General features: G+C 39.1%; 1 protein-coding gene across 12 annotated transcripts in view; it reads left to right on the forward strand.

Moving 5' to 3' along the window:
* The window catches only part of LOC113098628 (neurexin-3b-beta), a 257,272-nt gene extending 238,807 nt beyond the window's left edge, over nt 1-18,465 (forward strand). For 6 of the 12 annotated variants that reach the window (XM_026263652.1, XM_026263656.1, XM_026263654.1 and 3 more), the window contains 2 exons: nt 4,816-4,897; nt 17,511-18,465. In XM_026263652.1, the coding sequence (XP_026119437.1) occupies nt 4,816-4,897; nt 17,511-18,457 (1,029 nt within the window). In that variant the 3' untranslated portion in view covers nt 18,458-18,465. Of the gene's footprint in view, nt 1-4,815; nt 4,898-15,590; nt 16,135-17,510 lie in introns of all 12 variants that reach the window. The other 6 variants (XM_026263653.1, XM_026263655.1, XM_026263661.1 and 3 more) reach the window with 4 other exon arrangements.
* Nucleotides 18,466-25,987: the final 7,522 nt, after the last annotated feature.

Consider the following 25,987-nt stretch of genomic DNA (forward strand, 5'->3'; position numbering starts at 1 on the left):
CTCCGTCACAACTCCGGTGAGACTGGTCTGGAACAGTAGTCAGAAGTGTAGAGGTGTGAGCCTAAATTACCTCCTGTTAAAGGGCCCCGACGTCTTAAATTCCATTCGTGCTGTGCTTCTCAGGTTCCGGAGGGGAGAGTTTGCAGCTTTGGGAGACATAAGGAAAATGTACAATTCAGTGTGGCTTGAAGATCGGGAGGTGCAGTTGCATAGGTTTCTGTGGCGTGACTCTGAAGAGGAGGAGCTTGGCATATATGCAGTCACAAGAGTAAACATTGGTGACAAGCCAGCAGGTTGTATTGCTCAACTCGCCATGAGAGAGACCGCGAATCTCCCCCAGTTTAGCCATCTTGAGGAAGAACGTCGGGTGCTAGAGGAGGACAGCTATGTTGACGATATCTTGACCTCCCATAACAACTTGGACCAGCTCAAAGTGATCACAGAAAATGTGGAACAGATCCTGGGAGCAGGAGGGTTCAAGTTGAAGCCGTGGGTCTTTTCTGGTGAAAGTAGGAGGGATTCTCTCGGAAAACAGGAACAGAAGGCTACTCCAAAGACTGTAATCCTGCCAAATCAGCTCAAGGAGGAGGACAACAAAGCTCTTGGCCTCGGCTACACACTGGAGGATGACAAGCTTCATGTTATGGTTGGTGTAAACTTTTCAAAGAGGAAGAGAAAGATGAGAGTTGGCCAAGACCTTCAAAAGGAAGAGGTGAGATCTCAGACGCCAGACCCACTGACACGACGAGAGTTGCTTAGCCAAGTTTCTGGGCTGTATGACCCAGTTGGTCTGACGACGCCTGTAAAGCAGAAAGGAGCCATTTTGGTTCGGAGAGCATTTCAAGAGGCCAAACACAAATGCAGCACTGTCAGGGACACTTGGGACCTTGCGCTATCAGAAAATCTCAGAGAAGATGCCATCAGCCTTTTTGAAGAATACGTTGAGCTGAGCAAAGTCAAGTTCCCTAGAGCCTTGACACCAGTGAGTGTGACAGCTGAGCCTGATGCAATTACCTTTTCTGATGGGAGCGATCATGCCTATGGTGCCGTCCTGTATCTGCGGTGGGACTGTGATCAAGGTCCAACAGTGAGGCTGGTGGAGTCTAAAGCTAAACTGGCCCCCCTAGACCACAAGGGGGAAGCAGTCAAGGCAGAGCTATGTGGAGCAGTATTCGCCGCCAGGTTAAAGAGGTACTTTGAGCAACATAGCCGAATTCAAGTTAAGCAATGGTACCACTTTGTTGATAGTCAAACTGTACTTTGTTCAATTCAACGTGAGAGCTATGGCTTTCAGACCTTTTTTGGCAACAGGATTGGAGAAATCCAAACCAGCACACAACTTCAGGATTGGTGGTGGATTCCTGGATCCCTGAACATCGCTGACATCATTACTCGTGGGTCTGGCCCAAAGGAGTTGGCTGAAAATTCACCATGGCAGCAAGGACCAAAGTTCCTGAGTCTACCGGTTGAGGAGTGGCCGATTAAGTCTGCAAAGGATGTATCTGTAACTGCCAGAGAGAGTGTTGGAAGGATGCAGAAGAAATCATTTGCTGCGGCTCTCACAAGAGCTAAGGTGAAAGAGGCACTAAACCTGGAGCATCGAAGGCCACCTGCTGGGGCTGCTGTCCGAAACCTGGTGGATGAAGGACGGTTCAGCAACCTGACTCGTCTGGTTAAGACCATTGCCTGGGTCTGGAGGGCAGCAAAATGCTTTGCAGCTAAAAGTAAGATCCTGGGAGCTCCAAAGTGGGAGGCAGTCTCATCAGCCAGGGTCATCACTACGATAGAGCGCCAAGATGCTTTAAGGGATCTGTTTCTTGCCACACAAGAGGGGGTGACCTTTCCAGCAACCACAATAGACCGGCTGGTAGTCTTCAAAGAGGAAGAAACTGGGTTACTGGTTTGTGGTGGTCGAGTCCAAGCCTTTAATGAAGACCAAGTTAGTGTCCCTCTTTTACCTTGCAGCGCCTGGGTCTCAACATTGCTTGTTCAGGAAGCTCATAGCAAGGGTCACGAGGGTGTGGCTGCCACTCTATTGAAGGTGAGAAAGAGAGCATGGGTCATCAAGGGACGAATAATTGCTCGAAAAGTCATTGAAAATTGTGTGGTCTGCAAGAAAGCCAGAGTGAGAAGATGTCAGCAAGTTATGGGTGATCTGCCTCAAGAGAGAACCAGGCCAGCATCTCCATTTGAGTTCACAGCCGTTGACCTGTTTGGACCCTATCAGGTCAAAGATGATGTTAGGAAAAGAGTAAAAAAAAGTCTGGGGAGTTGTATTTCGCTGTATGGTCAGCAGAGCAATACATACGGAGCTCACCAACACAATGTCAACTGAAAGCTTCCTGATGGCTTATCAGAGGTTCACCGCAATTAGAGGCCACCCTAAGACGATATGGTCTGATCCAGGGACTAATTTTGTTGGTGCCAAGTCTGTTCTGAAGGAGTTGTATCAGTTCCTGGACAGCCTGGATAGGTCTGCTGTGGAGGATACTTCAGCTCAAAATGGAACTGACTGGCAATGGAAAATTCTGCCAGCTGATTCACCTCATCGGAATGGCTCTGCGGAAGCAGCTGTTCGGATTGTGAAGAAGGCGTTCCAGAGTCTGGGAAGAGAGTCAGGGCTCTGTTTCAGCGAGCTTCAGACGACTCTTCAGCTTGCCGCTAATCTGGCAAATGAGCGGCCCATTGATGCCAGGGTGCAGAGCCTTGAAGATACAGTGCAGTACGTCACGCCAAATACACTTCTGCTGGGACGAGCATCATCAAGTGGTGACTGGAAAACATTTGACTTTGCAAGCTATCCCTATAAGAGACTTCAGGAAATGCAGCATCAGGTCAACAAATTCTGGAGATTCTGGAGCCAACTTGCTGGTCCTAATCTTTTCGTGAGGAGCAAGTGGCACACTGCACAGAGGAATGTCGCAATTGGAGATATTGTCTGGCTCTGTGATCAGAATGCATTGAGGGGCCACTTTAAGCTTGGAAGAGTCATCAGTGTAAATCCTGATTCTAGAAACATTGTACGGGATGTGAATATTAGAGTTGTGGCAAGCTCCTGTATTCCGGAGGTGAGGCCTGTAACATCAGCATCCAAATATCCTACATCCAAGCATCATGTCTCCAGCATTCGGAGGGACCTTCAGTCCACAATTCTTCACCGGGATGTCCGGCGGTTGGTGGTCCTACTGCCAGTGGAGGAGCAGGCAGGGAGCCCAGGAGGACATCTCTGACTACTAGTTTACTGTGTGCGATCTTTCCAGCGGTTTCCGTGGGAAGATCGAGTGGGAGGTGTTGAGCTGAGCTACAGACCACACCCTTTCTGCCCGGGTGGTTTTGGTGCTAGGTGTGGCACCCAGCCGCAGATAGTTAATTAGTCACCAGGTGGGAAGGATCTAGTGATTTTAAGGGAATCAGAGTCACTCACAGGATAGAAAGCAGGTTGAAAAGATGTGTGGAGAAACTGGGCCTGAAAAGTGATATTGCAGGACTAAAGCTTGTTTGAACAAGGAAGGAGTCGGTGAGCATTTGTTTGTAAAGTGTGGTGGATTTTAACATTTAAGTAAATCATGTAATTATGCTTAAGGAAAAATGTGTTTAAATGTTATGAAATCATGTTTGGATTGTAAGCTAAAGTGTTATACATTTAACATTTATGAAGGTAGTTAAAAGAAATGTGTTAAGATTTTTAAGGAAGCTGGAAGTGAGAAATTGTGGTTTTATAGATTAAAGCTGTTAGAGTTTAAGGGTAGAATTATTTGAGTAGTGCTTTAAAAGTGTCTTCAATTTATTTGGGTGCTCTAGATATGGGGTTTTTCTTTCAATGTATTTTCAAGACTAATTTGTGTTTAAATTTAAGTATTTGATCCTGGGTTTTGATGCTTTAATATGGTTACTTGGGTTTATTGTATATTTTCTTGATTACTTGTATTTGTGTTTAAGGTTTTTTACCTGCTTTTGGCCATGGCAACTTTCAAATAAAAGAAAGAAAAGAAAGAATTGATTCCTGGTCATTGAGTAAAATCCAGTCCAAACCTTCAAGAGCAAGCATACCCTTTCAAGTGGGGGAAATTGCAGGGTTGAACTTCACTAGAGTGAGGGAACTTGACAATCATCCCAAAACATATTCAGTATTATGGTGGCGAGTTTCTCTCACTCTATGAGCAGATTAGTACAAATGTTCTTTTTACCAAAAGCATCCTCTCTATCCTAGTACGGAGGTGCTCTTCCAGGCTCCAGCTGAATTCTGTTTCATTTGCCTGTCAAACTCCATAATAGTTAAAGCCTGTCCTCTCACAGAGCACTGCAAACTCAATCAGTGGTGTTATTTCATAACCCTTTCTTTGTGACAGGGATTATTTTATTGAGGCGCCGATCCACTCTGATTATCAGGCTGTGCGTGCATGTGGGGTGAAATACAACACTGTCAAAGTGTCCAGGCTGGGAGAGAACAAGGAGGCCGTAATAAGTGTGTTCATAAATCAGAATTGTGTGATAGAGGAAGGTGCTGATGAGCAAGCAGTAGGCGAGCGTCCACAGACGGTGATGATCTGTGATGGCCAATGAGAAGCTGGAGAGGGTAGGAGATATATGAAGAGTCAGCCACCATAAATAAACCCAAATAGAAAAACAAACCTGACATTTCAGTCCCCAGTCTGCTGCCCTTAAGAAATAAGAGGGAGAAAAAAAAATATAATGCTTGCTGCAATGATGTGTTTTTATTGTTTTTACCCACAATCCTCTTTGTATTGGCAGATTTGGCTTTACTTAAACCTTTGTTCTTTTTGGTTTGTCTCCACACGCCTCTGGCTGAACCAGCAGACAACGGATGACATTGTGTCCTCTGCAGAATGTTCCAGCGATGACGAGGATCTGGAGGAGTGTGATGGGGGACACACAGGTAGGATGGATGTGTTACGTTTGTGCTTGCTTAAACTTGGTCTTTCAGTCTCTTCTGTTTGAGTTCTCCCTCTCAAAGCATCACCCCCTGAGAACCCAGTGTAACTTCAAAAGAGTCACTAAAAGCCATTTTTCAAGCTTAAAAACAATAGCAATAAAAACATATGTCTAAAGTGATATAAAGTGGTATATGACTGATGTACAATAGTATCTGGACACTTAAATCACAATAAATGTCTGCATGTTACTGGATTAGAATATAAAATATTAAACCAAACAGCATCTGCAAAAAAAATGTTACTAAATATTTTCTCACGATCTCTGAGGAATAACTTTTTAATATCGTTTTTTCTTTGTAATAACTTTTAGGAAAAAGTCACTTGACTCCAACACATTAACTGTGGGCAATGTTACACTAATATCTGGCTCTCAGAAAATGTCTGTCAAATAATTAAATTTAAATTAGGGCTATATTGCATATATTACAATATATAAATATTTGCTCACGAGTTATGATATTCAAAAGAAATTACATGTTTGTGGCAGATGAAAGATAAAGAAGAAGACTGCCTTAGTCTAAATAAGATTTTCTTAATTTTGAACAGTATATAATTATCCTCAATGTCACTTGCTTTATCTTGCTATCTGTTGTGTAGTGACATTGATAGATTTTGAAATGTGATTTATGTGTCCAAATTCATTTCTATTGACTTCTGTTGTATTGAAGTCTGTGGGCTGATTTCTTTCAATCACTTCTCGTGCAAATGATATTGTGAAATGAGTCAGGAAGCTTTGGGCTGTTTCAGAGTTACACTTGATCATAGGGCTGAACATCACTAACATGGTTGTGTGTTTATACTAATTTTGTCCTCTCAGCAATCAACAGAGAGACAAACTTTATGACAAAAGTCCAAAATTAGTATCAAACTCCATGTAGTTCACTCTGATGCTTCAAAATGTATCAATCCTGTTCACGATGGATTTCTTGCAGTGTGCATGTGTGTGCGTCTTTGACATATGATACATTTTGAGTTGTTTACAAATCAAATGAGAATAATGCTTTGAGCATAGAGATTTCTGATGTGTAGCAGACTAACAGCAACAGAAGCAACTCCTCCCTTCTGTTTGTTCCTTTGTTTCTTCACATTGAAGGCTTGCCTTACGTTAAAACATCTAATAGAGAACAGATATCTTATTATTTTTGTGCTCACCTTTCTCCACACATAGCCTCTGTTTCCTCAAGGTTATAATTTGTTTTTGTTTAGTTTTTTTTGCACTTTATGACTATGATGTATTAATTAGTATGATTAAGATAAAACATCATTTTTATAGAACTTTGCTGTAATTGTTGTGCTTTGGATAAATTCTCCCTAACTGTGGTAAATCTAATTTAATCCCCAAGTCCTCTCAAATTCAGTGGTAACAGGAAATATGCCAAGGGACAGTTGCATTGTTACCTTTAATTTTTTTCTCCTCTGACATCCGGTACGAGTACACTTAGACACAAACCACCATACTCATAAGATTTAAATCATCAGTCTGATCTTCACTTCAGATTTATTGGATAGTTTGCATGATACTATCTGTTCTGTTTTGGTTGAGCCTTTTCATGTGGAAAAAAACATCTTCCTACTGTATCCACTCTTTTATATTCCATTCATGGGATTTGGGTTTATTTCCAATAATTTTTTTCTTTTTTTACCCTCTTGGGTGCCGTTTTCTTTGATGTCCACATCCTTCCATTTTCCAGGATTAAAGTTGATCCTCTTGTTTCGCCTCATCTTGTGCCACATGGAATTTTGGTGGTTGAAAAAAAAAAACGTTCTCATTTTTTTTATGTTTTGCACTATTAGGCCCAAATTAAACATCCTCACATTCCATACAACTGGAAATAAAAGGCAACAAAATATTTTCTTGCCATCATGTTTTATTTATTATTTTTGCCTAGTGCAGGCAACCCCATTATCTCTCAGGAAAGTTGTGTGTGAAAGAATGACCAACCCCCACCCCTCCATCCCTGTTCTCATCTTTATTTATGTGCCTTTCTGCATAGACATGTCTGTTTGAATGCAGATGGCATAAAAAGACTTTAACTGCCACAAAGTATATCTGTTTTTCTATTTGTTGCTACGGATCAGTCGCATTTGACGTATGCGTTGATTGCAAACTAACTGATCCCCAGTGGGAGATCTCCATCATTACTCTTGCATGGATGTTATTGGCTCCATCTTGTGTGCTTCTCCATCCATGAGCTTACTAACAGGCCGACCATGTGTGCTGTTGTGCATATTACCCATCTATGTGCTGATGTCTTTGTCTCTGATGTCTTGCTGATGTTGTTGTTTCTTGTATTTTTGCTCTCTGTTCTGTGAAACACATTTGGATAATGGGAATTCCACAGAAAGGCTAACATTTATACCAAGAACAGGGATTACACTGGAATTTTGAAGATGGGAAACCCTAAAATCGTGCAGTGATTCTAGTGTGGAGATACTATCCAGGTTTTACATGACATGAAATAAACAATGTGTGCTTGTCTTATAAATGATCACTTTTGCAAATCAAACAGCTCGTCAGGACGTTTAAGCGAACACAGTGTTTAGAAACTAACCCAGGGTCACTGAAAAAAAAACAACCTGTGACGACATTTCTGCAAAATAATATTTGGTTGCTTTTTCCAAGTACAATGCTGAACCAGGATAGCTACCGAAAAAGTGTACTACAACAGAAAAGACATATGAATAAAGTTGGTTATGTGATGCAAATATTAAAATGTATTATTTTAAAAATCATGCAGAATGGGAAAAGTGTTTTTTTTTTTTTTTAGGTCATAACATAGTATTGTGCTTTATGAATCTATAATATGTCCCTGTAATAATTATTTAACCCTTTAACTGCCGCTCGACCAAATGGTTGAGCACATTTTGAGTCACTATATTTTATTGAGAGGAGTACCTAACTTAATTCAAGCTGATTGAGCCATCTCTACCATCTGGTAGAGGTATGTTAAGCCAAAAAAAATCAACAGCATTTGTCACAACACTTCTTCTTTGATGGATGTCAGAGAGAAAGAAATCACTCCTGCCATGTAAACTGTTTTTGGTGAAATTTTGCAAGGTAAGCATATTTTTTTGACATATTACACTGTAAGAGCCCTAACTTTACAAAATTATTTTACTTGGTGCCATGAAAAAACTTTTGTATGTTTTCAATAATTTTTCAAAAACGTGCTCAACCAAATGGTTGATTTGTCACTTTATGGTAAACGTAGAAAAGCTAAGCTAATGTTTTAAAAATTATGGGACGTGTTGGAAAAAAAATACATTGAGTGTGGTATCTAATGACATAAGGAGATAAGAAATGCAAACAAAAAATGCTTTTTTTCTTGGTGGGGCAGTTAAAGGGTTAAAGGGGGGGTGAAATGCTATTTCATGCATACTGAGTTTTTTACACTGTTAAAGAGTTGGATTGCCATGCTAAACATGTGCAAACATTCAAAAATTAAGTTGTACGTTTGAAGGAGTATTTCTGTTCCAAAAATACCTCTTCCGGTTTGTCAAGTTTCGGACAGTTTTTTTCGAGTATGGGTCTGTGTGACGTTAGTTGGAGTGGAATTTCCTTATATGGGTCCTAAGGGCACTTCTCCCGGAAGAGCGCGCGCTCCCGTATAGCAGAGCAGAGACATTCACTGATCAGAGTGAGAGCGAATTGTCACAAAAGAGGTGTGTTTTTGGTTGCCAGGGCAAGACAACCCTGCACAGATTACCAAAAAAAAAAACAGCATTAAGGGACCAGTGTATGGAGTTTATTTTTACAGAGCATCAATGGAGTTGTGCAAGTGTTTTTGTTTGTTCCCTGCATTTCGAAGATGCTTGTTTTACAAACAAGGCCCAGTTTGACGCCGGATTTGCATATCGTTTATTTCTTAAGGATAATGCAGTCCCAACGAAAAAGAGTCACGATCGTGTGTTGGAACCGCAGGCGGTGAGTAAAACTGCTTCAAATATCTCTGTGTTGTTAACTTAGCAATCGGCTAATCGGTTATGTCACAGCTTCCAAACGCTCTCAACGCAAAAGCCTACTCGCGCTCGTGATTCTTTAGCTCCGCCCACACGTCACGCCTCCAGGCGCTCGTGTTTTTCTGGGAAAAATTGGTACAGACTATCTTTCTCTTATAAATATAATAAAACTAAAGACTTTTTGGAGTTATGAAGGATGCAGTACTACTCTATATGTACTCAAGATTAACAGGATATTGAGTGAAAACGAGCATTTCACCCCCCCTTTAATTTGTGTGAAAAGTGTGCATCTCAAAAAATGTGAAAATGAAAGGATTCCTAAATTAAAAATTCAGTATCTAAAAAAAAAAAAAAAGATTTACAAAACAGAAATGTTGGGGCTCCTTTTGCACGAATTACTGCTTCAATGCAGCGTGGCATGGAGGCGATCAGTCTGTGGCAGTGGTGAGGCATTTTTTAAAACCTTTTTTGCTTTGATTGTAGCAATCAAATCTCCTTCATCTCCTCTGTATTGTTTGGTCAGATGTTAATTATCTTCCTCTTCAATACCCCATAGATTCGCTGTAAGGTTCAAGTCAGTTGAGTTGGCTAGCCAATCAAGCACAGTAATATTATGGTCATCAAACCACTTGGAACTGGTTCACTGTGAGCAGGTGCTAAAGTCCTGCTGCAAAATGAAATCAGAATCTCCATACAGCTTGTCAGCAGATAGAAGCATGAAGTGCTCCAAAATCTCCTAGTAGATGCCATTGACTTTGGACTTGATAAAACACAATGGACCAACAGATGACATGGCACCCAAAATCATCACTGACTTCAGAAACTTCACACTGGACTTTGGATTCTGTGCCTCTCCATTCATCCTCTAGACTCCAGACCTTGATTTCCAAATGAAATGCAAAATTTACTTTAATTTGAAAAGAGTGCTCTAAACCTCTGAGCAACAGTCCAGTTCTTTTTCTCCTTACCCCAGGTGAAATGCTTCTGACATTTATTTAGGGCCTGAGCACAGATGGTGCGAGGACCCTCTTGTGTCTGCTTTGTTTATTATTATTATTTTTATTCCGCTTCTTCTTCTTCTTCTTCTTCTTCTTCCTCCAAATGAATCGCATTTTTGAGGGCTTAAACATGCTCAGAAAGTCATGAAACTTTGCACTCCTGTCAAACCTGGTGAAAATTTTTGTCTAATATAGGATTCAGAAGAGGGTGTGCCAAAATGGCTTGACAGCACCGCCTGTACTAAAAAAAATCAACAGCCTTCCAGCTATGTTTCATGTACATGCAAGAAAACTGGCACACACATGTAACACACCAAGACCTACAAAAAAGACTCTTGGAGCAAAATTCTAAACCCAACAGGAAGTCGGTTATTTTTAATATTATAAGCAAATTTTGTGTCATTTTTGTAATTTCCATGCATTGTATTTTAACGAACTCCTCCTAGAGATTTATAAAGATCAACACCAAATTTGGTATGTCTAATCTAAAGGCCTTTGCGATGGTAAATTGTGAAGATCTCGAAGGGCTTGATTCGTTGAAGTGGCGGCCTGGCGAATTTTGATGATTTGCCATGAAAAATGAAGTTGCTATAACTCAGACATACAATGTTCAATCTGCCCCAAACTTCACAAGTTAGATAAGACTCTGAACCTGAACAGATTGACATGCCCATATTCAGTTATAGCCATAGCCATAGCGCCACCTATTGGCAACAGGAAGTGACATATTTTACACTGCGACAAACTACTCCTAGAATTGTTATGACATCAATGACTTTTTTGTGGTCAGTCTAATCTAAAGGCCTGTGTGATGTTCAGTTGTGAAGATCTTGAGTTTTCATCAAAAGGCATGTCCATGGCGTAAAATGGCGCCATGGCGAAGTTCGATGTCTCGACATGGGAATAAAATATGTTATAACTCAGGCTTAAAATGTCCGATCTTCCCCAAACTTCACATGTGTGATAAGAGTCCTGGCCTGAACACATCTGGAGGCCAGTATTCCATCGGGTGTGGCAAAATGGCTCAATAGCGCCACCTATACACTTTCAAAAGAGTGCGCCTCGATCTATGTTTCATGTACATGTACAAATATTGGTACACACATGTAACACACCAATACCTATGAAAAAGTTTCTTGGTACAAAATCCGAATCCCAACAGGAAGTCAGTTATTTAGAATTTTCTCTGCAAAATTGTTGTTGTTTTTTCCATTTTCAGAGGTTGTACTTTAACAAACTCCTCCTAGATATTTATTCAGAACAACACCAAACTTGGTCAGTGTAATCTAAATCCATTTGCGATGTTAATTTGCAAAGATCTTGAGGTTTCATTAAAGGGCGTGTCCATGGTGCCATGACAAAATTTGAAGTCTCACCAAAGCAAGAGAAGTTGTTGTAACTCAGGCATAAAATGTCCGTTCTTCCCCAAACTTCACATGCCACCTGCTGGCAACAGGAAGATTGGCACATATATGGAATATACTTTAATATATTCCACTTATATTTATAACTTTAAATGCATATTTATCAACGTTCACCTTTTTACTAAAGCCACTTGCTGCCGGTGAGCCCGGGTGCGAGGGCCCGGGCAGCTTTAATTTTTTTTTTTTTTTCTGGTTCAGGAGTGGCTTGGTTCTATGAATATGACAGCTGTAGCCCTTTTTTCTGAACGTCGGCGTGTGGTGACTCTTGATGCACTGACTTTGTCTTCAGTCGACTCCTTGTGAAGCACTCCCAAGTTCTTGAATCGGCTTTTCCTGACAATCTTTCCAAGGCTGTGGTCATCCCAGTTGCTTGTGCACCTTTCCCACCACACTTTTTCTTTCTGGTCAACCTTCTATGAATATATTTTGATACAGCACTCTGTGAACAGCCAGCCCTTTCAGTAATGACCTTTTGTGGCTTACCATCCTTGTGGAAGGTGTTGATAATTGTCTTCTGGACAACTTTCAAGGCAGTAGTCTTCTCCATTATTCTGGTTGCATGTTCTAAACTAGCTAAAGAGGTACCCAATATTTATGCTCAAAATTAATCAAAACTAATCAAACTCAGAATGGAATATAATTTTTTTTTTAATACTGAATTTTTAATTTTCCAAAGCTGTAAGTCATAAACATTTTTTTTATTATTTTTCAGTTTGTATACAATTAATCTCTGAGGACTAAAAAGAAACTCAAAGCACAAAGACAACTGACATAGTTCCAATTATTTTATGTTTGGAAAGGGGGGAAAGCTGGCACCATTGTAGTTCAAGGAAGAGACTTTTAAAGTAACACTGATGTTGTGTCTGCAAGATTCCTGTGGTTTTATCGTGCAGTCATCGGCTCAGTTGATTAAGATGAAAAAACAGTCTTCAATGTAAGACATCAATCAGGAGAGCATGGAGAGGTGCACACTGAAAATGAGACCCTGGGGAAAATGGGTCAATGAACCACTGACACAGGCTGATTTAGATTTTGGTAGTCAGGCCCCATTGGGCTGGCTGTCACTTTGAAGCAGCTCTCAGATCAGTTTAAGGTTGACACACTTAGCTTAATGGCCATACAACAAATTGAGCAGCAGACAGCAGTCACATGCCACTGGCCGAGGATATTAATTTATCACCTTGGGTCACATAGGAAAGCTTTTTGAAAACAGTACTGTATGTCAACTTTTATGGTTTATTTAATTTGCTTCACATTCTCTCTGAAAAATAAAAACAATTTTGTTGTTGTTGTTTTTTTGTTTTTTTACAGTGTAGGGTGGCTCTTTAGATTTGTTTACAAGAATTAACTCCTGTAAGCAAATGCAGAGAACTCTGCATCTGAGCTGGAGGCTTAATGCAATGTAGAAGCATTTGCTTTGCAATGGAGCTTAGCGCAAAGAACATTTTCTCCTATCTACGCTCTGCAAAACAAATATTGTCCCCTAAGACAAGCACACAATGTTTTTGTTGAATTAAAACTGTGAAAATTATCATTGCTTATTGAAGTGCTAATGTAAGATTAAAGTATTTACTGAGGCATGTAGGGGTCCACTGTGGCACTGTATTTGTGTCTGTGGTTTTAGTAGATGCTTTCATCTTGATGAAATCATTTGAAGCAGCCAATAAAATCCCTTACTCAATAAAGTAATTTAGCTCAGGATGGTTCAGGGAATCAGTAAAAAAAAAAAAAAAATGTAATTAGGAAAGCTTTTTGCCAGTTGCTATACTTGTTTCAGTTGGTAATCTAATTTATGCTAGGGTTTCTTAGGTTTATTAAATATTGTCCATTTTTGCAGTTTTGCAGTTTTTTTTTTTTTTTTTCAGATACATTTTAGAAAAATATTTTCTGTCTTACTGTGATGGCATTTGTGTAATTCCCAATCTTTATTTTCATTAATATTGAGCGAACGGCTGTTGGTTATACAATGATTTCTGCCAAAAATCTGTTCTAAATTGACTTGATTCATTCAGAATTAACATTATGCTCAAATAAGATCAGTAGGTCTTTATCTTTCTATTGCGATTTAGATTTTGTTGACAAATGTATCATACATGTATGATTAAAGTTGGTACAGGCATATACAGTATCCCAAAGCCATTTGCCCAAAAGTTTCTCAATATTCTGTAACCCTGTTTTTAGCCCTTTTGTTCCCAGCTCACATTACTGTGATTCTACTTTCCCTAAATGCAACTTGTTAAAAAAAAAAAAAACTCATTTGGCCTTGCAGTGAAAATATAAAATAATTGATTTTCCCTCTTTTTCCTGAAATACACACCTGCCTGTCAAGCTACTAACAAGAGATTTACAACAGAAAACTAATAATGGTACCATTAGTTGAGAAGGTGGTGATGGTACAGTGTCCCTTCTCCGTTTGACTTCACTATGTGCTTTATATATATATAGATAGATAGATAGATATATAGATAGATAGATATACACTCACCTAAATGATTATTAGGAACAGCTGTTCAATTTCTCATTAATGCAATTATCTAACCAACCAATCACATCGCAGTTGCTTCAATGCATTTAGGGGTGTGGTCCTGGTCAAGACTCCTGAACTCCAAACTGAATGTCAGAATGGGAAAGAAAGGTGATTTAAGCAATTTTGAGCGCGGCATGGTTGCTGGTGCCAGATGGGCCAGTCTAAGTATTTCACAATCTGCTCAGTAACTGGAATTTTCACTCACAACCATTTCTAGGGTTTACAAAGAATGGTGTGAAAAGGGCAGTCCTGCCGGCTAAAATGCCTTGTTGATGCTAGAGGTCAGAGGAGAATGGGCAGACTGTTTAAAGCTGATAGAAGGGCAACTTTGACTGAAATAACCACTAAAGGTATGCTGCAAAGCATTTGTGAAGCCACAGCACGCACAACCTTGAGGCGGATGAACTACAACAGCAGAAGACCCTACCGGGTACCTCTCATCTCCACTACAAATAGCAAAAAAAAAGAGGCTACAATTTGAGCTCACCAAAATTGGACTGTTGAAGGCTGCAAAAATGTTGCCTGGTCTGATGAGTCTCGATTTCTGTTGAGACATTCAGATGGTAGAGTCAGAATTTTGCGTAAACAGAATGAGAACATGGATCCATGATGCACTGTTACCACTGTGCAGGCTGCTGGTGGTGTAATGGTGTGGGGGATGTTTTCTTGGCACACTTTAGGCCCCTTAGTGCCAATTGGGCATCGTTAAAATGCCACGGCCTACCTGAGCATTGTTTCTGACCATGTCCATCCCTTTATGACCACCATGTACCCATCCAGCAGGGTAATGCACCATGTCACAAAGCTCGAATCATTTCAAATTGGCTTCTTGAACATTACAATGAGTTCACTGTACTAAAATGGCCCCCACAGTCACCAGATCTCAACCCAATAGAGCATCTTTGGGATGTGGGGGAACGGGAGCTCCATGCCCTGGATGTGGATCCCACAAATCTATCTATCCTATCAATATGGACCAACATTTCCAAAGAATGCTTTCAGCACCTTGTTGAATCAATGCCACATAGAATTAAGGCAGTTCTGAAGGCGAAAGGGGGTCATACACAGTATTTGTATGGTGTTCCTAATAATCCTTTAGGTGAGTTTATATATATATATATATATATATATATATATATATATATATATATATATATATGTATGTGTGTGTGTGTGTATATATATAGATAGATAGTGTTTTGCATAAATTTATTCAAAAGAGATTTCTATCCAAAATGCTGTATTTTCCATATAGTTTTAATGGATCAGTATACTGGCTAGAGGCATTTGGAACATGTTGTGCTTCATTATATAAAATAATAATTTTAATAATAATTAATTAAACACTTTGAGTCAGTTTTTTTTTTTTTTTTTTTTTTTTTTGTTTAGCTTGGCCAATATTAAGTTTATATTCAGAGACATTTTAGAACTATATACCTGTAAATACAGTCACATATATACACACATTTTTTCAAGACAAAACAATAATAATAATAATAATAATAAGTACCATTGTCTACTTCAAATGTTCAAAATCAATTAAATATTGGTCAACATTTCTCAAATCTGACTTCTAAATTGTATAAATTTGAATTCCAAAACGGAGACTGCATGGGACAGAAGTTGCATCTTAGGGTCTGTACTTATAGTCTTGAGAGTGCTATATGATCTGGTAGATGGGCATGTATATGCTGATTGTTTGTATATCCCCATCACTTCCTTACAGCCCAAAGCTCTATTGCCACCCGACCGCTTCGTACCGCCTTTACATGGACATGGCAACTGACTTACACATTCCCTTCCATCTATGTCATTTTCTACCTAGTCTGTTCATAGGCCTCTCTCTTTCTCTCTTTCTATGTCTTTTGCAACTCCCCTTCTCCTCTTAGCAATGGTACAGTATGTACCATATTCAGTCATTTAAGAATTCATTTTTTAAATAAAACAAAGAAAATATTTAGCTGTAGATACTTCAAAGCAAACTTATCTTAAAAAAGAAAATTGTTCAGTTTTCTTTTGTAGATAAAATGATTTATTTATCAAAAGAAGAATGGTGAAGTTATTTTTCATGTCATGGTGTGAATGTATGTGTCGTTGCCTCCTGTATCATCTTGTCTAAGAAGAAAAATATAAAATCAAAGGATAAACTGATTGCCTAATTAAATCATTACATATTTACCATACTTATCCCCAAGCATTCTTACACAACTTTCTTAATTTTTTGTAATTTTTTTTTCTTCCTGCCAAAATCATGCGGGCAATTTGTTGATGTAAGTCACAAAACTGATGGTATGCTTCCACCTTTTGATTAATTGTTTTATGGGCTTATTTATTTATTTATTTAGACTAATTTTCTTTTTATGTATTTTACTACTCTCTTTTTGACTCTCCGTGCATTTGGTTTGTGAATATTTCTAATGTTTTGCTCTAACCATTAATTGTTGTTTGCATTGCTTTTATTTTTCTTTCCTCTTCTTTTATTTCTTTTGGTTCGTTGTTTAAAACCTGTGTTGCCTTGTAGTGCCCTCTGTTTGTAAACTGCAAAGCCACCTTGGTGTAAGTTGAGCAGATTCAACCACCATCTGAATAAATGACTTGTTTAAAAAATAAATAAATAATAAAAATTATTATTAATAATAATAATAATAATAATAATAATAATAATAACTTCATGAAAAACAGCCAGAACATGTTTCTGTGTAATCAATCATAAGAACACTGGGCCTTATTCAGTAAATCAAGCTAAATGCAATATTTTGCCATAAATTGGTTTAAATTTGAACTAAAGTTCAATCTTTTTTCACGTGAAACCTAATGTGTTTATTTTCTCAAAAATTAAATTGTCTCTGTCAAACTGAGTGATGCGAATCATATAACATATGGTACTAGTGTTCACATAGACAAACATTCAGGTGTTGTTGAACTGTCATGTAAATTGTGCTAGTGTGGCAATTTAATAAGAACTTTCAAAAGGCCATTGCCTCTTATCTCAAGTGTGACAGACTTGAAAGAAACAAAAAATAAAGTAATTTTTTTCTAAAGTCTTAATAAGCTGTTCAGAAAATTAGAAATTTCAATACTATATATATATATATATATATATATATATATATATTTTTTTTTTTTTTTTTTGGGAGTGTTCCATACATTACGCTCTTCATTGGTCTTATGTTCATTGATCCAACAGCATGCTTAGACATAAATTTCCTAAATGAATTCACAATGTGAGCAGTTGCTCAAAACGGTTCGGCTCAGCTTTGCACTTTCGTCCGTACACTTAGCAAAACAAAGATGTTCAAGGTTCACTCATTTCAGTCACTTTAAGTTTTAGGGGTGCAATAATTGTGGGTAACAGGTGTTCTGTTTAGAGGTCAATTAAATAGAGTATGCCAAAAAGAAAGCTCAAGACCCTGCATGTCCCTTTAAGCCTTTTGATAAATTTACCACGCATTTTTACATTTCTGTTATATCTTTTAGTTCTTAGTTGGTTTGTTTTGGCCATTGGTTTAGACAAGTGTTTTTTGTTTGTTTGTTTTCATATCTCTTTTCAAATGTTCTTGCTTTGCTTTATTTTTTTCCATGCTTGTTTGCAAGCAGCCAGACTTGAACGGACACTAATTTCCTTTCTTTTTCTTCTGCTTGCCAGGAGGGGAGTTAGTTATCCCTGTTCTTGTTGAGGATCCCATAGACATCCCCCCTATTTCCACTCGAGCCCCTTTCATCCCCATTCCCCTGACCCTTCACCCCGTCCTCACCATTATTGAGTCCACCAAAGAATCCCTGACAATTGCCACCAAGGCGGGTGTACCTTGCTTGTCAGACCAAGGCAGCGATGATTGTGATGATGATGATGATGGTGATGGTTTGGTGATATCGGGTTTTGGCTCTGGGGAGGCCTTCGACTCTAGCCTACCCCCTACTGATGATGAAGATTTTTACACCACCTTCTCCCTGGTAACAGATAAGATCTTGACTACGTCGACCTACGAAGGTGGCTACAAAGCTCTTGCGCCCAAGTGGGAAGTAAAGGACTTTAAACCTAGCAAGGCCTCTGAGGCAGGAAGGACTACGGCCATCCCTCCTCAGCCTGACTTCAGGAGCTCAGCTGCATCACCTGTCATGCCTGAGCGTGCACCTAAAATCCCAGCTGGGAAAATGAACAACCGTGAAATCAAACCCCAACCGGACATAGTGCTACTACCACTCCCCACGTCTTTTGACATAGACGGCACCAAACCAAAGGGGCCGTACATCACCCAGCCCATGTTGCGCACCATCCCCAGTGCCCTGCCCACCGTGCCAGGTATCAGGAGAGTGCCTCCTGGTGCCTCGGAGGTAATACGTGAGTCCAGCAGCACTATGGGTATGGTGGTGGGTATCATCTCTGCTGCCGCCCTGTGCATCCTCATTCTCCTCTATGCCATGTACAAATACAGGAACAGGGATGAGGGCTCCTATCAGGTAGATGAAACACGGAACTACATCAGCAATTCTGCACAGAATAATGGCACAGTAATCAAAGACAAACAGCCCAACACTAAGGGTCCCAGCAACAAGAGACCCAAAGACAAGGACAAGGAATACTATGTGTAAAATGAAAATCTGAATGACAAATATACACAGAACAACATCTGAGAAATCTTGAACATGAAACAGGGATTTTACACATCCTTTAAAAGCTCAAACACATTGAACCTATTTCCAAGTTATGTGATTTGAAGCACACTTAAGCATTTGGTAAGCATAGGGAGAAGGAAAAAATAGGACTCTGGGGACCTTGATACTTTACTTTCTGTCTGGTTGGGGGACAATGCCCGTGTAAAATATCTCATTGCAGCATTTTTATCCCTCAAGTGACTTTCTGAGTTACAAAATCCTTGGTGTAAAAAAAGACACACACAAAGCAACCCTTGTCCATTGTAACCCTGTACAAATCAATAATGATCATGGGTAATGGTCATGATTTTGGACATGCATGTAATGTGTGTGATGAAATACAGATATCTTTGCAAATGAAAAATTTTGGAGATGCAAAGTGGGAAAATTTGCCATAAAACAGTACTTTTCTAAACCATGCTGGAGAAGAAGTGTTCCATTAAACGAATAGTTTGTCATTTTTTATTGTTATTTTATTTTTGTTAATTATTATTATTATTATTATTATTATTATTATTATTATTATTATTATTATTATTATTTATTTATTTACAGTGTTCGTCAAGGACTTAGTTGCTTTAACATTCATATTCTGATTGAGCTCTGTCATAGCCAGATTCAGCTGAAAAGCATCCATCTTTTACAAATGGAAAATGAGACATTCAACATTAAATTCAGTTAAATTTACTCACATTTGCACACAATTCACATATGGATCAAGTGTTAACGAAAAAATCCATTCACTGAAATATGAAATGATTTGAGGAAGACAAATTCACTGCGAACAAGTGAATATTTCATGTTGTCACAGTAACCTGTGTCAAACAATAAATGTTTACATATTTTATTACATCATAGATACAGTACTTTGTAGCTCACTATTGTTCATAACATTTTGACATTTTCATACTTTTTCTGTACAAATTTAACAAAAATCTAGTTTAATGTAGCTCATCCAGTGAAGAGCCGACACTGAAAATCTGAGATTCAAAACCTAATATAAGCAAAGGAATTAACAGAGGGTTTCAAATAAAGTAATATTATGAACTATCAAAAATAAATATTTAGGGTACTGCACTAATTTCTATGTTGCTAATCAGGTAAGATAATTTGTCTAACTTCAATTATGAAGGGGTAAAATTTCCTTGCTTCCACTGATGTACACAAATTATGCTGGATAACAACAGCTGGTTTTTGCTCAAACTTTTGGCATCAATCTCAGACGAAAATCTACTATGAATTTTTTTTATAAATATGAAAATGAATTCTAACATTTCATTTAAATTGCTTATTTATTATAATAATATTTTATGACAAAAATAAATGAAAATTTGTATCTCTGTGGTCCCAGATGTTTGAGCCCCACTGTACTTGCATAAAGTGTTATGGAAGAGTATTGTATGTTAATCTGTCTCGATGGCGTTATTGAGTCAGATGTTTGAAAATCATAAGATGTAAACTGGTAGAAATCAACCTCCACAATATCTGGTTCTTGATTTCTATTTAAACAATGTTACAAGAGCTCATAAAATAAATGTGGATGATGGATTAGATTCATACTGCCACCACATTTCTGAAATTCACAGTTATTTATTTTTTGTCTTTCTCATTCTGCTAATTTTCAATATGTTGCGCTGTTGTCCTGCATTATTTTAGGTTTGTTGCATTATGACCATTTGTGTTGGTGGTAGTTGCAATTCCTCTTTTTTTCTCATGTGTATTCATTCCATTTTTGTCATCATCACAGCACTCAGAGTTGTGTGCTGTGATTTAGATTTTGTGTTCTTTTTTTTCCCAGTTCATCAGTTATTGTTTTAACTCTTGACAACTACAGGTATGTCCAGCAATAAAAAGTTCCCATTTGTTTCCAGTTGTGTAACTTTGTTTCTTATCCCAAGTTTCTGACATTTACACTAGACAAGACACTATGACATCGCAAATAGTTATAGTAACATATTTAATATTATAAATCTGATTCTGATCACTAAAAGAACAAAGGTGATGGGTCACAAATCTATCTGCATTAACTTAACTGGTAAAGTAACTTTGACCTCACTGATAATGGCACACCACAGGGTAGACCAATAATCGACAATACAATGAGTGTTTCTATAGAGATTCAAAGACTATTCTAAGCATAACTGACTTTGAAAAACAGATTAATGATAACACACTGTCATTTAGAAATCTAACACTTCCCAAATGGAAACGTGGCATTAGGCAATTATATTCTTTCCTCCTTTCATTATCTCCTAATTTATTTGGCAGTTTTTCTGCATTATTAAATGATACATGGCCAAAGCATCAAGTGAACTCAGTTATGTCTGATCAGTGTTGTGGATAATGTTGATGAATGTAACGAGATCATGCAATCATCTTTCCTCATCATACCGCAGCTGGAGCCCAAATGAGGCAATCCTTGAGCTCTTATCACCATCAATAAACATCAGCTTCACAAGTACTGGCCAAAATTGGGGAAAGCTGCAATTATGAGTGCTAAGCAATGACATCTCAGACTGATGAGCTTAACTAGAGTAATAGTTCACCCCAGAATGAAAAATCTCTTATTATTTAATCACCCCTTCCTGACACTTCAAACATGCAATTTGTTATTTATTTTTATTTTTTTTTATGGAACAAAAACATTTATTAATATTATTAATTAATAATTATTTACATGTAGATATTTTCCCTATCATTGCTGTTGAGCTCAAAAAAGAACAAAGTCCACAAAAACTTTATAAAAGTTAATATGATGTGCACTATACTGAATATTTCAAGTGCCATGAAGGCATATGAAAGTTTTTTCTTTTTCTTTTTTTTTTCTTTCTTTGTGCAGCTGAAAAGTTGACCCATGCTATAAGTCCTGTAACATTGTTGTTGTTGTTGTCTTTCTGCTTAGGGGGAAAATGCTTATGGAGAAAATGAATCAGAAATATAGGACTAAGGTCACTAAAAAAAGTTAACGAGTACTGCTAAATATTTTAGCTCTTGAATATTTTAACTATTTCCTGCAAAGCATTTACTACAAAAACTTCATAAGAGTTAATTTGACTTGAGCACTATACTAAATATTTCAAGTGCAATGAAAGCATATGATAAGACCTATAGACCTGGGATTTTCAAACTTTCTAATAGCATGGAATATAATATAATAAATAAATAAATTATAAACCATTATGCATTGTTAGTTTGGGGTAGTGAAACAAAGTATCTATTTTGTATCTTTTTGTATACCCTTGCAGTCCCCTGGTTTCTGTGATATTCCTTTATCTAATCCCTCAGCATTTTGGCAAAAATATATGAAAAGCATGTTTTGAAGAGAGCTTCACACACAAACAAAATGCCATGGACTTTATACCCAGACAATGAATATAATTTAGAATAAAAATTGACAGAACAAAGCATTACTGTTATACCAATAAAGAAACTGCTCAAGGTTTTTGTCTCGAAATTGTACTCTTTCTCTTTTTCTCAATTTTAAACTGGCAGTTGTTAAACACAAAATGGCCACTGTCACCTCTAAGAACAATTTTGCCTTGTCTAGTCTTGTCTCAACAAAAGCTTATAATTCCAATTCCTTTTCCAGTGTTCAAACACTTTGTTGTTGTTGTTGTTGTTGTTGTTGTTGTTGTTGTTGTTGTTGTTGTTTAACAAGGGACTCGAAGATGTGGCAGTTGAAATATGGACCTAGATGACCCTGTGGCCTTGAAAAGGTCTACACCCCTTATGAACAGAGATATCTCTCACCCCTTCTCAAGACAACCTCTGGATGTTTTATTATTATTATTACTATAGCATACAGATTAATCTGAGGGGATATTACACTCAAAAATGTGTAATTATAATTGTATAATCATTTGCTCACTTGATGTTGTTCCAATCTTTTATGGCTTTATTCCTTGTGTAGAACACAAAATGGTATATTGAAATAGTCATTGTAACTATTCACTTTGTTTTACATTATAAGGAAAAGAGCAGCTTGACATTCTACTAGATGCATTTCCACACACAAAGCAAGAAAGTCAGGTTTAGAACAATATGAAGGTGAATAAATGAAAAAAGTTTCAGTTTTGAGTTAACTATTTAAATGTTATGGTTTTGTCTGGTATGATTTCGACCTTGTCTCAGAGGACCACCAGGACAAGACCACAGGAAACAGATGATTCTTTTGCACAATCTGACTCTGCTGCAGCCTGGAATTGAACTACTGGTTCCGTCTGGTCAGAGGAGAACTGGCCCCCCAACTGAGCCTGGTTTCTCCCAAGGTTTTTTTCTCCATTCTGTCACCGATGGAGTTTTGGTTCCTTGCCGCTGTCGCCTCTGGCTTCCCTTACGAAAATTAACCATGGTTTTACTACAAATAAAACCAAAAAACCATGGTTACTATAGTTAAACCATGGTAACCACAAAATCTTCTACCAGGCAGGTGAATATCCAGGTACGAATACCTTCTTAAGGCACGGAGTGGGACAAGGAAGGGGAGCGGTCCTCTGCCAAACAAACAACGTGAATGCTTCCAACGCGAGTCTCTTTCTTCAAGCAGACCTCCACCGGAGGAGCTTTGGCGGAGGGATTCCTCTACGAAACAGAAAAGTAAGTAATTCAAGTACGGGCGTGCTTCTCTTTGGTATAGAGACAAAGGCTTACGGATGGGGTGTGCTTCTGTAAAGCAGACAGAAGTATGTCCAATGTGTGTCTCTCCTTAAGCAGGCATCACATAAGTTGACATTGGCAGAGGAATTCTCTATTGAATAGACAGGGTAAGTTACGCAAGTATATGTATGTTTTTCCTTAATGCAGGGACAAGAGCTTACGGCTGGAGCGTGTTTCTATACAGCAGACGGAGGTGTGTTCAATGTGTGTCTCTCCTTCAGGCAGGCATTACATAAGAGGACATTAACAGAAGAATTCTCTATTGAATAGACAGAGTAAGTTATCCAAGTGCATGTATGTTTTCCTCAATGCAGAGACAAGAGCTTACAGCTGGAGTGAGTTTCTGTAAAACAGACGAGGGTGTGTCCAATGTGTCTCTCCTTCAGGCAGGCATCACACAAGGAGACATTAGCAGAGGAATTCTCTATTGGACAGATAGGGGAAGTTATACAAGTGCATTTATGTTTTCCTCAATACAAAGACAAGAGCTTATGGCTGGGGTGTGTTTCTGTAAAACATACAGACGAAGAAGTATTTCTAACATGAGTGTCTCCTTCCAGGAGACATCACGTAGAGGGACACTTGACAGAAAGATTCTTCTATATGAGCAGACAAAGTTATACAAGCACGCACATTCTTCCAACATGTAAATGTGAAATGTCCACATTCAGCACCTGAAATCCCTCTTCAATGACAGCGGATAAGAATAAAAGATGGGGAGTGCACGGCGGTCAGTATATATGATCCCCACACACTGCAATCTCACTTCAAGCCCATACGGTGTGACACATCAAATCAGGCACTGCATATCCACTCTCTCTCTGTGCAATAAGGCCAGCACTCACCCAACGATCGATCCTTCCACTGTCGTACTGAGTCAGTTCTCATCACATAACGAGGGAATTCGGGTGCCTCCTTACGGGCACAGTGGACAGAGCTTCCTCGACACTTGCTCACACTCAGAAGAAGAGAAACAAGAGTTCAATGATAACCCAATCCAACCACTTTCAAGTGACGATTACACTCGTAATTAATACACTTCACAATGTCGTCTTCAGCTCCATATCTCACTTGCTTTCCAGCATTTGATGTCTTCAACTCATGCTCACACAATCGCTGTTGCACCCTCAATACAGCCGGGCTCTCACAACACTTCTCCAGAAACCTCCATAAAACATCAACACCACCCAAGAAACGACTTCTCGAGAGAGAGAACCACACGCAACTGTCTCATCACTTTTTCTTTTGTACACTCCATTTGCCCAGCTTAAATCCTCCACACCTGATGCGTATCTGTCATTATCCACCGTTGTTATGGTGACAGATACACAACCGGAACCGTCCTGATGTTACAATGGCACCGTCCCAGAGGGAACACAACTTCAGCGGGGCTTGGATCCGCTTCAACTCTGTCACCTAATGACATAGTATATATATCTGCACAGCAAATTGGGAAGCATCTTAATCGTGACCAGCTGTGAATGATGTGTGTAACACGTCAATAGAATTGACCCGGAGGTAATATAGCCTCGGTTGACGCTCGCGCAACACAGGGCTATAAATAGATAAGCCACAGGTGCATCATCAGGTCTTTTGTCTTCAGATCATTCTGTGCATGTGTGTGTCAATGAAAACTCTTTCATCTGCTACAGATCTTTGTTAGGATGAGCAAACGAAATGGTAAGTGTTGTGTTCCTCCATGCTCCCGTCCCATGTCTGAGCTGGATACACACGATTATTGTTTTGTTTGTTTGGGGGAAGAGCACGCGGTTCTGGCTTTAGAGATGGGCAAGCATTGTGAACTGTTCTCAGTGAAGATGCTTTGCTCTTTTCTGAACTATTTCCACACCACACACACTTTTTCTGCATGACAAGCGAGCGATGGGCCTGTCGCATTCGCTTGCTGTGTCACCTGATCCACACATCCCTTCTTGTGATCTCGAGCAGCGAGCAGCCCGCCTCTGAGCGTTCCTCTCACAATAAAAAAATCTGTCGAGGAGCTGCACGACGTGGTTACTCTCACAGTGGACAGGTTACAGCTTGACTGCCACGCGAACAAGAGACCCCCAAATGTAGTAAGCTAGAGGATAGGTTTCTGTCCAATCAAAATAGAAAATAAAGCTTATAAGCTGCAGGTCAAGCTGGTGCTGCGCTCCACACTATGGCAGTGTTACAGGCATACCAGGCTGATCTGTTGAAGGACTTGAGTATACAATCGACGTGGAGCATTCGCTCATCAATGGCCCATGCCATCGGCCGTTCTATGTCAGCTTTAGTCAGCACGGAGAGGCATCTGTGTCACTCTGCATCTGAGATTGTTTGTTTCTTCTAGACTCTCCTATGTCTCCATCTGGCCTGTTTGGCAATTCAGTTAATATGGTTGTCAACAGGTTTTAGGAAGTAAAAAAAAACATGAAGAAGCATTCGTTCAGTTCCTTCCTTGCCGCACTCAAGGGGAGGGGCCATCGGCCAGGGAGGTTAAAAAGCAGGGAGTGGCGGACCGTGCTCCCCTTCATGGGGATTGGGGGCAGGTTTGCCGTACTCAGCAACCTCCCAAGCCTATCATTAACAAGAAAAGAAATCCCTGATGGTCTGGCGCCCGATCTGGTGGGGGTAGTCTCTTCCCGTTACCCTCAAAAAAATCTCCATCCCCGCCACCTCTCTTGCTCCAGTATTCAGTACTCCTTGTTCCAGTATTTCCTGCCGTCATTCAGGACACGGAACATCTAACATCCCCTCAAAAGGAAGTGTTAAAGTTGGTACCACTCTCAGAGAGTCTGGCAGCGTGGAAACTTCTGCCAGGCATTTCTG

Source organism: Carassius auratus, unplaced genomic scaffold (genome assembly GCF_003368295.1).
Source record: "Carassius auratus strain Wakin unplaced genomic scaffold, ASM336829v1 scaf_tig00216591, whole genome shotgun sequence".
NCBI lineage: Eukaryota > Metazoa > Chordata > Actinopteri > Cypriniformes > Cyprinidae > Carassius > Carassius auratus.